This window comes from Limulus polyphemus, unplaced genomic scaffold (assembly GCF_000517525.1).
Source record: "Limulus polyphemus unplaced genomic scaffold, Limulus_polyphemus-2.1.2 Scaffold1369, whole genome shotgun sequence".
NCBI classification, from domain to species: domain Eukaryota; kingdom Metazoa; phylum Arthropoda; class Merostomata; order Xiphosura; family Limulidae; genus Limulus; species Limulus polyphemus.
Genome location: NW_013666979.1, coordinates 1 through 12,453, shown reverse-complemented (window position 1 = coordinate 12,453; position 12,453 = coordinate 1). Strand labels below are relative to the sequence as shown.

The window sequence follows — 12,453 nt, the reverse complement described above, 5'->3', positions numbered from 1 at the left end:
ACATCCTTAGCATCAATGTCATCTGAATGTGCATTATATATATATTATCTGTTATGTTCCTTGTAAGAAACGGCAATTTGGTGTACATGGTGTTGGTAGCTACACCACTGGTTTTTGTAGTGATTCATAGGAAGAATGAAACTTTTAAGAGGGCATCTCTATTCTTAACAGATCCCATAACATATTAAATAAAAAATTTTTCTCTAGCCTTACATTCATCTCTTTTAAGCAAGCTCTATTATTTTTTAGTGAAAAATAACACTAGTAAGTTACAGGAATAACCTTTAAGAAATACAAATTTAAATCTTCTTGTAGTTTATCTGGTTAGAATATTTTTAAACATGTTACATGGTTTTGTGTTTGTCTATTTCATCAAAAATAGAGATCTTTTTTATGATTATTGTGAACACTGAAAAAGAACATTTTAGATTTAGCAAAGTTACTTTCAGCTGTAGTAAAATAAATTGTTTTATATTCAATGCTAAAAGAAAATGGAAGGAGGGACATTAACTATCAGTCTTGGATCATGGATGGAACTACCAAACCTACCTTTCAGAGACTGGAATTCAATACAACACAGGTGAGTTGGTACTAATTTAGTGAATATGCATGTTAGTAATTATATAAATAATATTTATTTCTTTGTTCTTGTAGGGCAATATTTAGTTTTCTTTAATACATATTCCTAATAAAATTCACATGGTTTAGGTTCAGTATGCAAATTTCAGACCACGTATTTGTTTTAAATTCTCAGAGTATCCAAACGGGTTCTTCCCTTGCGCATCATTCTGGGAGCTTTAAAACCATTTGCAACGAGTACAATTTAGTTTCAACCCGGATTTGTCTCATATAATTTTTCCAACAATTATACTGTGAGAGAGTTATTATGACATATTAAAAATTCTGTTGTTGTTATTGAGCACAAAGCTACACAATGGGTTATCTGTTCCTTGCCAATCACATGCATCAAAACTTGATTTTTAGCATTAACCCCAAGACCTATTGCTAAGTCACCAGAGTATTGAAAAAAAGTATAATGGTTAATATGAAAACATAGAATATTTCACCACAAGGTAAAATTTTTAATGAATCATATATGTTAAAAAAATTCCAAATAATTAAAGATACATTAATAAGTAGTGCAGCTTAAAACAGTTGAGTCATTTTCAGTGCTTGAAATTTATTAAAATTACGGAGTATAGGCTTTTATTTAATTTTATCCTTTTCCTTTCCAAATTAGAGAAAGAAACTGCCTTCCTGGAATACGACAGAATAGAGTTAATGTTGAAAGTGTAGCTCACTATTACAGAGACTATGTAGATATTATGGGTCTCAGAAAATTTTTTGTTAATCAAACAACAGTAACATCTGTACATCTAGTTGGAACAGATTGTGAAGGAGAAAAACTAAACCCAAGAATTTGTCAGCTGTATCCACTATGGAAAGTACAAGCTCAAAGTGTTGAACAGTGTCAAGATACTGGAGAAGTGAAAACTGCAGATTTATCTTTTGTCACACCACATGTTGTATTAGCAACAGGTAATTCAGATCAACCAAATACCATCGATGTACCAGGAGAGAATCAACCATTTGTTCTCCACTTTCTGTCTGACTTGGAAAGACTTCTGCTGCGTGGCCAGTTAACACCTGAATCTGGAACTGTACTGATTATTGGTGCTGGTCTTAGTGCAGCTGATGCTATTATAGCAGCTCGTTTTCATGGTATTTCCATTGCTCATGTTTTCCGTAGAGATGTCGATGATCCTGAACTTATATTCAACAAACTTCCTCAGAACATGTACCCTGAATATCACAAAGTGAATCAAATGATGGCAGATCATTCCAAAAGTTATAGAGGTTACAAGCCATATCCAGCTCACAAAATTACATCTATCCTTCCAAACCATGAAGTTGTTCTTGAATCCATCAAAAGTGGTAATAAGTGTGTAGTTCATGCAGCGTATGTTTTGGTTCTAGTTGGAATGCATCCTGACTTGTCTTTTATGCCAGATTCTGGTAAAAGCATAGGAGTTTTGACAGATGAACCAGTTAATTGTAGGACAAACCATATTGAAATTCATCCATACACACACGAGACTGTTAGCTACCCAGGAATTTTTGCCATGGGACCTCTTGTTGGAGACAATTTTGTTAGATTTGTCCAGGGAGGAGCCCTTGCAATAACTAGTTACCTCCACCGAAAAAAAAAGAAAAAAGCCTTATTTCCTCTTAGTAGTTAATTAAATACAAACTATGTTATAACAGGGTTCTAAAATCTGGCTTTGTGTTAATTGTTTTCTGCTACTTCTGAACATTAGTGTCAACTGTATTCAATCAATGCTTTAGTATCTGCCAACAGTTATATTGACCTCCAGAAATAAGTTATTCTTCAAAGTTCATACTTTTCCAAGATTCAGTCTTAATATATTTTTCTAGTTTGAGAGTGTTGTCCATTTTCTACAAGCTTTTTGTACACAGCCATCTTTTGATACAGTAATGACAGCTGTTTCATGGAAACAAGGTTTTAATTTTTTCTTGTGAAAAAACACCAACAAAAAACCTTAAAAGATTTACTAAGTTTTTGTTGTACTAAGATGCTTGTCTTTAATGCAACAGTTCTCTTTAACTTGTAGAAAATAAAGATAAACATTCAGTTGATTTAAATGTTTCATTATAGTTTATTTGAAAACAGTATTTTCAGGTTTAATTTTTATCAGTAATTTCAGCAATTTTTTTTTATTCTAGGCCACATTGCATCAAATATTTCAGATGAATAGGTGTTTATATCTTTAAATACAATCTTTGAATCCCCAGTATTAAAGTGAACTTAATAACATGAAGGGTCATGTCATTTGAAATTATTTTACTCTCAATTAAATATCAAACCTTGTAAGATTTATTAGTGAAATGCAGAAACCTTGTTTGTTATCGATGAAAGTTTTGATCAATGAAGATGAATCCCAGCTGATAATCTATGGGTGATTTTTGGTAGGAAGCAAGTTAAACTAATTAATACATGTCTTGTTAAATTTAATGTTTAAGTAATTTATACAACAAAGTTGTTTGTATAACCAGTAACTGGTATTTACTCAGAACATAATAGTTTAATCATTGATGTTCTAATACCTATTTAACAAAACATCAGTTGAAACTTTTCTGTAGCTGTAATTTAAATTTAATTTCTAAAATTGTTTTGAAAATTTGGTTTGCTACTGTTGCATGTAAACAGCTTAACACAAAAATTGATTATTATTATAACATATTTAGCTATAAAGTTGGTCCAATTGTTGTTTAATTTGTTTAGACAAATATATTTAACTATTCTGTTAGAATAATTAATGCAAAACTCAAGCACCAATGATTTTACAAGTTTTCTTTCCAACTGCTCAAAATGTGCACCTTTGGTATCACAATAGGCTTACTTCCACATGTCCATGCACAGGAGGGATGAGAGTGTGCATGTTCCAATACAGAATGCCATTCAACATGGTATTATGAATTGCTGTCATCAATATTTCATTGTTACCCTGCTGATTTCACTACAGTTCATGTTAGAGGAGAGTAAATACAATACACAAAAATACTGAAAAAAAGTTATATATGAATTTAGAAGATTGCAGAGGTAATGCAAATTGTACAGTAGACAAAAGTATTTTTATTCTTCATATAAATATTGCCTTTCGTCATGACTTGTCTGATTCAGACTGACTGTCATTTTCCAGATGTATATCTAGTAAAAATACTTTTATAACACAACCGACTTGTATGTTTTATAAAAAGCTTGTCACATTTCGTGTAATGCACATTGTAAATTTGGAATATAGTAAACATTCCTTCTTCAATACAGGGTCCAACAGACTGATCTCATGCACTTTTGGTTATGTCCTCAACCATGAAACTACGTATTTGTGAAAAATATCCAGTAAAAACAATCTAGCTCTTTTTTTTTTTTTTACTGAAGATTAGATTTAATTTTTTGAAAAGTATAATAAAAGTAATGTAATATTATTTTTACATGAATTTCCTTCGAGGACCACAGATCACAAAAAAATGTCCAACAATGAAACCAAGAAGTGTACAGTCTCCAAAAGCTCGGTGTAACTTAAGTGATTCTAAAAAAAAGCGATTTTCATCACAAAATCCAGTAGAATTATTTTATAGGTATAATTCTTTCCTTCTTAGCTTGCTTCTTTGGCAGCTTCTAATTTAATCAATAAAAACAGTTTGAAAATTAACTTTCCTGATTTTTTATTTTTTTTTGTTCTTGTTTTAATCAGTACATTTCTTAGTCAAACCCACGACTCTGGCCTGGCTGAGAAACAGCCTTACATTTATGGCCTATTAACATCTTTGTAACCTGAATAAAGTATACCAAGGACAACTTTACCTCAATAAAACTACACTGAATGAAAAATTTAGCCAACTACAATGCCTTATTTCAGGAATAATATCAGTAGAGAGAAAATAACTATGCTTATCTACTTCCAAGAATTCTATTATGCTTCATAACCTGCCACTGAAAAGCCACAATAACAGAAAATGCTGTAGAACAAGCAAAAATATTTGTAAATCTGTCATAAAAATAAAACCACATTCATTGAGTAGTCTCAACTTATCTCCATTGTTTATATGTTTTGCCTTTTTTTTTTAATTAGCTTTCCTGCACTGATCAGGTCATTCAACTTATTGTACAATTTCTATTTTGACATTACAAAGTTTCATTTCATGATTTTTCATTTCTATGGTATCTCTAAAATTCCTGAATTGTAAGCATATAAAAATACAAACAAATTTTATGTTTTTGGTTCTTCCTATAATTGTTTTTCATTAGCTCATTCAATTGTGAATTTATTAGTTAAACTCGCATTCGTAGCTGAGAACTAAAGCTAATAACTATTAGAAAGAGCAAATTGTAAGTGTTATGTGTTAATAGTATTATTACAATATCAGGTCCTCAGGAAAACTAGAGAATTATCATTCCTCGATAAAGATAAGGTTAGAATATTTAAGTTTAACAAGAACAGCAAAACTAATCAGATGACACAAGTCCTTTTTTTATTAAACATAGTTAAATTAGTTTTAATAAAACAATACACACAAATACAAGAAATTATAAAATAACAGTATAATAAAATTATCATATAAAATGATTTTAGAAAGGAAATATTTTCTTTTTGCAAAATATCACATTACAATATTTGTTAAGTATAACTGTAATGCCATCCTAAAAACATAAATAATAACTTCGATCCGAGTAACCCAGCAAAAATCAACTTGACTAACAGTGTTGCTAATTAAATATACCTTTCTTATGTTTCTACTTATAAAGATTAGAATGCATTGTTTCATAAGCTGGTACCTTTGTTGTTAATTTTTATTTTAGGCCATAATTCCAATAATAATCAGCCAACTTAGGCTAATTGTACTTTTTATAATAGAAGTATAATAATAAACTACAACTGAAACCTAGCTATATTCGATATATGAACTAGTATAACCAATATTATTAATGAAAGGAACAATAAACAAAATAATGTACCTTTCTTATGGAGCCCATAGACATGAAATAGTTCTTGATGTTTGTTTGTTTGTTTGCTTTCTTTAACATTGTATTTAAACTGTAAGAACCTCAACTATATTAACATCAGAAGCTATGTAAATTAAACGTATAATTATAACTTATAAAACCATGTTGGGTACGTAGCATCGTTCTCCACAGCACAAATAAAAACCAATATTATGAAGATACAAAATAGTAAGTAACTAACGTAATCATTTTAACATTACAGTGTTAAATGTAGTCGGAACAATACAAAGAGCTAAAACTTATTACCAGTCAGACTTATCTATCCACTTTAAACAAACATGTAGAAGTAATAAATAAGGTTCAGTCTTCTCTGAAAGTTGAAAAGGAAACACGTAAACCTCTAGAAGTACAAAATTTATATAAAAATATTGTATGTACAAAAACACAATATTGTCATTATATGACAAAGAAAGTAAATATAAAACTAATCAAACTGTTTAATGTTAAATTTGGCTAATATTAACTACATAAAACTAAAACTAATGATGGCCAATAAAACACAGCTGTTTAATATCACCCCAAATAAATGCATATAAACTGAAAGTTTTAGAGGTTATGATACTTTAATGATAATGTTGTTGAATTTTTTACAGAATTGAATGAATTTTATGCATAACTTTTGAAATGAGAAATGCCAATTAAGAAACACTAGTTTATAAGCTCTGTCCACAAAATCTTATAATGATGATCAAAGTCTATTGTGTCTAATAAACAGAGTCTTAAACATCATAAAAAAAACTTTGAATATTTGTATTTAGGAAAGTTTATGACTTCAAATTCAAAAGTATCCATTTTACTGAAATGCTGAATGTGCACTTTATAATGGTGATATCTAATTCTAGGTAGTTTGTTTTGTTTGTGGAAGAGCTTTTTCACTAGAGTCAACTCTAGAAGATAAATTTGCAAGACTGTGTCTAGAAAACTTTGATAACTTGGTACAAGAATATCACCTGCATATCTACAAGAGCAACTGATGTAAAAAACTTTGCTATATTCTATCTTAGGTTTGTATTATATGAATTTTCTAGCCTAAATAAATACAGACCCTCAACTTTTAGACTGAATTTATCTCCCTTTGGAATTCCTTGTATCTGTTGGAAGACATGTTGGCCAAATAGCAAAAATGTATTCTCAAGTAAATAATTCATGGTTTACAAGAATCCATTTACTGTGAGTGAAACTGTTATAGAAAGTTCTGTGTTTACTAACACAAAGAATAAATATTCTCAAATTATTAAATGACCTGGACACTGTCGATGAAAGACCGTTTACTTTTGTCAATGGGAGTGACTGATGTAAACATTACTGAAATGAAATCTCTCTACTTTTATAGCTTCAAAGTCTTTCTCATCACATCCAAAGGAATTACCAATGGTTATACACACATTAAAACCTACTATCTCTTTGAAGATTGCAGTATTTTCTTAAATGCCGTTTAATGTATTTCAGACCATTACCTGTCACAACTGAAAATTGCATCCTTAGCATCAGCAATAAATCTGTATTTGTAAAGTGTTTTATGTAATTTGAGAATCCAAAAACAAAATAAATGTATTCAATGATTCTCTCTATGTAGGTTTTAATGTGTTTGTAAACTTCATTCCCTGAAGGTTTTAGTTGTGTTTAGATTAAAGTTATTCATTGCCTATACATTTTTCCCAATCAGTGTTTACATGATTTATGGTGGGAAGTTGGCAAACAACTTAAAATTATCGGATTTACAAAATGGAACTTTCTGATGGTCAATAAAATAGTCAAACATAAGAAACTAATTTTTATTCCATAAATGTTAAATCACATTTTATAAGTTATTTACACAGTAATTAGTCATAATCTTAACATTTTTACTAATTTTAATGTAATTTGGTTATTTACTTTAGCACCCATGTAGTGTGTGAAGTATTAGAAGAAATGATTTTTTAAAAATCCACTACAACATAACATCTTTGTAAAGTGAAGATTTATTTCTATATTATAATGGTTCACTTTTTTTTCTTTTTGAATAACACATCATTGTACATTTATCTTCATAAACATTCATGAAATAAGTAAAGGGTTTTAATATACTAATAATACATAATAATACTATACATAATAAGTCATATACTGTTTTCACCATAATCTCACACCTCTTTAATTAAACACTAATAAATTCAAATATCTTGCTACATAGTGTTGTAGATATTTTAAAAGTACAAAAAACAAAACATATATCTGGAAGGTATTAGTATTTTCTTTATACAATTTGTATGCATATGTTTTAATGAAATAGTTATGACATTATCTTACTGACATTTATAACAGTAGCCAAAAGTTTTTATAATTAATCAGATTGGTAGCATAGTCAACATAGCTTTTGTAACAGACATGTCAGCTGTAACAATACACTGCACAAAATAGTATTTACATGATAATCTAGCATTAAGCAGTTGTTGATGCACAAATTCAAGGAATTTAGGTGAAGATCTTAAAAAGTAAAAAATTACACAACTTTTAATGCAATGATATATATATATATAAAATGTCATTAACAGGTTAAATTATTTATTGATATTTCTTCCAGCATTATCAACAATAAATCAATTACTTTTAATAACAAGTCAATTAAACTAAGTGTCTTGGTTTAACATGTATATGAAAATTCCATGTTTCTAGGTTAATGTCTGAGAAAACATTCATTTACATGAAAGTTGGATACTGAAAATTTGATACCTAGGATGGAAGAATCTTCTAGCCAGCTGAAGACTGTCTGGACAGCAACTCAATTTGCTGTGATTTTATATCAGTTTTTATATTACTGTAAGAAGATATTTTTAAAAGAGTCCATAACCAGAACTAAGGCACGTGATTATTGATCACAACAAAATAACTCAAGGTCATTTAACTTCTAGGAGTTATCTGTTCATCCCTGGGCAGAACAGCTAAGGCTCCATGTAACCCTTGACTTTACACGTTTGACTGACATCAACATCCTGCCTTACTGATAAGCTCCTCTAAAAATGTGATACAACTTCCCAACTTCATATCTCACTTTCATTAATTAACATCTTGTCAATATGATAATCAAAATGTCTATCTGCTAAGATAAGACCATATGGCTATTTACAAGATTCCCCAACTGAGAATCTGGCTTTCTAGTAAACACTTTTTGACAATTGCATCCCATTGATGTCTGGTTTCTTTTCTGTTAAAAGTGAAGTTTGTTTACAGACATTTCTTTATTATTACTATGTAATTTAATTATTACTCAATATTCGAAAGTTGTACCTCTTATTGAACTTCATGGAAAATGAATGTTATATTATTGGCTTTGAACAATACCCATCAATAAGTTATGCACTGTGGAGTTCTGAAATGTCAGTGACAAGTAAATGTTCATAGTATAGAAGTTATATGTGTACTTTAATAAGTCTGCTGTTATTGTTTTATATATATATATATATATATATAGTATTAAGGATTATAGTAAATTGTAAATATCAGTGATTATATACTCTAAAGAAGATGTGGGTGTCTTTTTACCATGAAATTGTTGAGTTTAAGGAAAATATAACTTGTACTGTGAATTGAAGTTGTTGTAATTATAGCAAACTAAGTGTTGAAGATATTGATTATGTATGATGAAAAGTAAGTCTCAAATAATTAGGTATTAGCATAAATGGACTAAATTGAAAGGATTATGCAAGGTATTACAGGTATCATTTGTTAGAATTATCTGTAAATGTTACTAGGTGTCAATGTTGAGATGGATACATGGAAGTTGGTTGTTGAAGATTTTTCCATTACAAAATCTTTCTTCTAAGTGAGATGGAATGAAACAAGTGAGCCTGACATGGCCTGGTGGTTAAGGTGCTTGACTTGCAACCTGAGGGTCACGAGTTCAAATCCTTGTCACTCAACATGCTTATACTATACGGGTGCCATCTGAGCCAGCTACCCGAGTGTGAAGATTCTTGGCTTATAAAAATACCAGCCGACCCCAAACTATTTGGGATTAAGTTCATTGCAGAGAAGAAGGAAGTGCTTAAAGGAGCAGAATTTTATAAAAATATTATCCATCGTCAATTTTATTGTCTTTGTACAACAATGGTATAACATGCTCACTGTGTGAAGTAGGTCCATTTGAGGACAGGACAGACATCCCAGTCTTCCAATTTACACATAACATATCTATCAAATTTCCCATGAACCTAGACTTTTCTGTACGATTGTTGTACATCTTCTCGTACAGTTCTGGAGAAATTTCTAGCCCACTCAGTTTATTGTTTATCCTCTATGGTTATCATAACTTGAATATATATATATATACATCTTCCTATGATGAGAAACACGACTGGATGGCTAATTTTTTCACCACCAACCCTCCTATGATGTGAAATCTTTCAGTCTCTATTATCACACTCCTCTTATGGGTACTCTAATTTCACACAAAACTAAGCTATTACAAATGTAACATTGGTTATTCTAATTGTTACACTATACTTGTCATACAAACAATTCTATTATTGCATTATGCCAACACATTTTTGGTTCACCACTATGATTACAGTCCAATTCTTTTCACTGAACTCCATGTCATTTTCACACTTCTTCTAATGTTCCACAGCACTGATTTGTTTAACCATTTCTCTCATTGATTTTAAGTATCCAAACTAACAATCTTGGTTTGCTAACAATCAAGTGAATTACAAGTTGGCTTATCACTGGTTTATGATTGCTCTTGTTGTCTCAATAACTCCAATGCTTTCCTCTTGTAATCTACTAATTTCCAATCCATCTAAACCTAACCAAAATTTGGCCTGATAATTTTGAACTAATCAATTTGTTTTATAATTAGCTAACCTCATCAATCTCATACTTATGTCAAAGAATTTGTTTTATCCAACTATTCAATTCCACTACTTCCTTGTTTAATCTTGTCTCTAATCATTTAATTTGGTTATTTCAGATGCCTTTAAGAGAATGCAAGACTTCTATTGTCCTTTTATAGCATTGTTTTTTTTCTTCTAAACTTTTGCTATGCCATCAAGTTTCAACAACCCGAGAGCTGCTAGCTTATCATGTAATTGATAGAAAAGTATGCTTACTAAAATAATTACTAAGCATAGTGTTATCAGTATCATATTTGTTTGTTTCCAAGTGTTAACTTTTTTCCCTTTTAAATGTTTACCTTAACTTATTTATGTGTTGCTAAAATTCTCTGATAATTAGTCCTGACCTTTCTGGGGACTAATATTCTGTTTCCTTTAAATATTTTTTATTTTATTTTGAAATCTGCAATTAATCTATAATTCCTTAAATAACCATATCTCCCCATTTATCATTAAGTCTTGTAAGTTGGGTAGTTTTATATAATTCTACAACTGTGTATCTAGTCTTATCACTAAAACTTAAGTGTAGGCTTGTTTAGTTGGAGTAAAAATGTTTTGTGATAATAATTCTCTTGTTGCATAACTGTCATTTTGTTTTGTATTCCCAAAAAATATTATATATTTACATAACAGAACTAGTACTGAATATATTCCAGAATTTGGATTGCATTTAAGTATAATGTTAGGGAATTATTTAGTGCTATGGGTATAGAAACTATCCTGTACAATTTAAACAACCCATTTATGGCTTTTACTGCGATCTCTATGAACATTCTAAGAATGTCCCCAACAGTGGCAGTTCCAAAATATATTTCATATCTATCTTATCTTTGTGTGTAGGTACTGCAAATTTTGTTGAATAATTCCGATGTCTGTAGGTTTACTTTTTTCTTGGAAATCTTCTCAAGAAGTCGATAAGCCGTTTTAACGTTGTTAAAACAACGGGCAAAAGTTGTAGATAGTGGTGAATTGGCTTATCAACTTCTTGAGAAGATTTCCAAGAAAAAAGTAAACCTACAGACATCGGTCTTATTCAACAAAAAAAGTACTGCAAATTGTAAATGGCGTGGACAGTGGTCTCGTGAGGAAAGGGAGGGGGGTGCATTTGCACCTAGGCACCAAGTCTAGGGTGGGTGGGTGCCAAACTAACAACTGGTCTTTCAGAAATTAGCTGTTCCCATAACACCATGGCTCATTAGAACATTTTTGTGTCAGGGAATTCCAACTACAACACGAGTTCATAGGAGGTTGGGGGGTGACATTAATGTGATTCTTGCATATATTATGATTGGTAACCAGCAACTAGACACATAAAAAATGAGGAAGTAGGTCATTTGGACACCTTATAATTTTAGAGGGGTGTTAAAACTTTGCAACATACTTAAAGGAAGAACCTGCTGACTTGCAACATATCTGTCTAGATATACAATGTACAGTTGTCAGTTTATCATGCAGGTCATATAATGGAGTAAATTAAACTGGTAATAAAATAAACCAAGATTTATCTATGTGAAATAATAGATTCAATGAAAAATTTTAATATAGTAGGCCTAGTTCTATACAGTTCATATAATTGAGAAAAGGGCAGGTCTGAATTCATGTGGGCAATTTTCTAACACTTTGCATTCATGATAGTGTTACGTCTCCGTTTGTTAATTAATTTTCCATAAATTCGTTCCGATGAAACTTTAGCGACACAAATCCTTTCTTAAATAAAACTGGTTTATTCTTTCCGAATACAACTTTATGATACACTTAATTTCAACAGTCGCTCTATAACAACGCTATAACTCACGTCTCACACGGCCAACAATATTTTGTCCGCATACATTCAATTACTCATTGCCTCGTTACGTTGTAACCATCTTATATATACCAGACTACCCCCAATCTAGTAGTCTCCCGATAATTCACGAAGGTTCAAGAAGGACGTGGCGTGATACTAGTCACATGACCTCGCTGACACAACACTGCCCCTCCTTAGTATTGTTCATC

General features: G+C 30.6%; 1 protein-coding gene across 3 annotated transcripts in view; it reads left to right on the top strand.

Annotated features, from left to right (window-relative positions):
* LOC106463286 (oxidative stress-induced growth inhibitor 2-like) overlaps positions 1-4,235 on the top strand; it is a 25,391-nt gene extending 21,156 nt beyond the window's left edge. For all 3 annotated transcript variants that reach the window (XM_022390728.1, XM_022390729.1, XM_013923299.2), the window contains exons 5-6: positions 489-580; positions 1,241-4,235. In XM_022390728.1, the coding sequence (XP_022246436.1) occupies positions 489-580; positions 1,241-2,240 (1,092 nt within the window). In that variant the 3' untranslated portion in view covers positions 2,241-4,235. The remainder of the gene's footprint in view (positions 1-488; positions 581-1,240) is intronic.
* Positions 4,236-12,453: the final 8,218 nt, after the last annotated feature.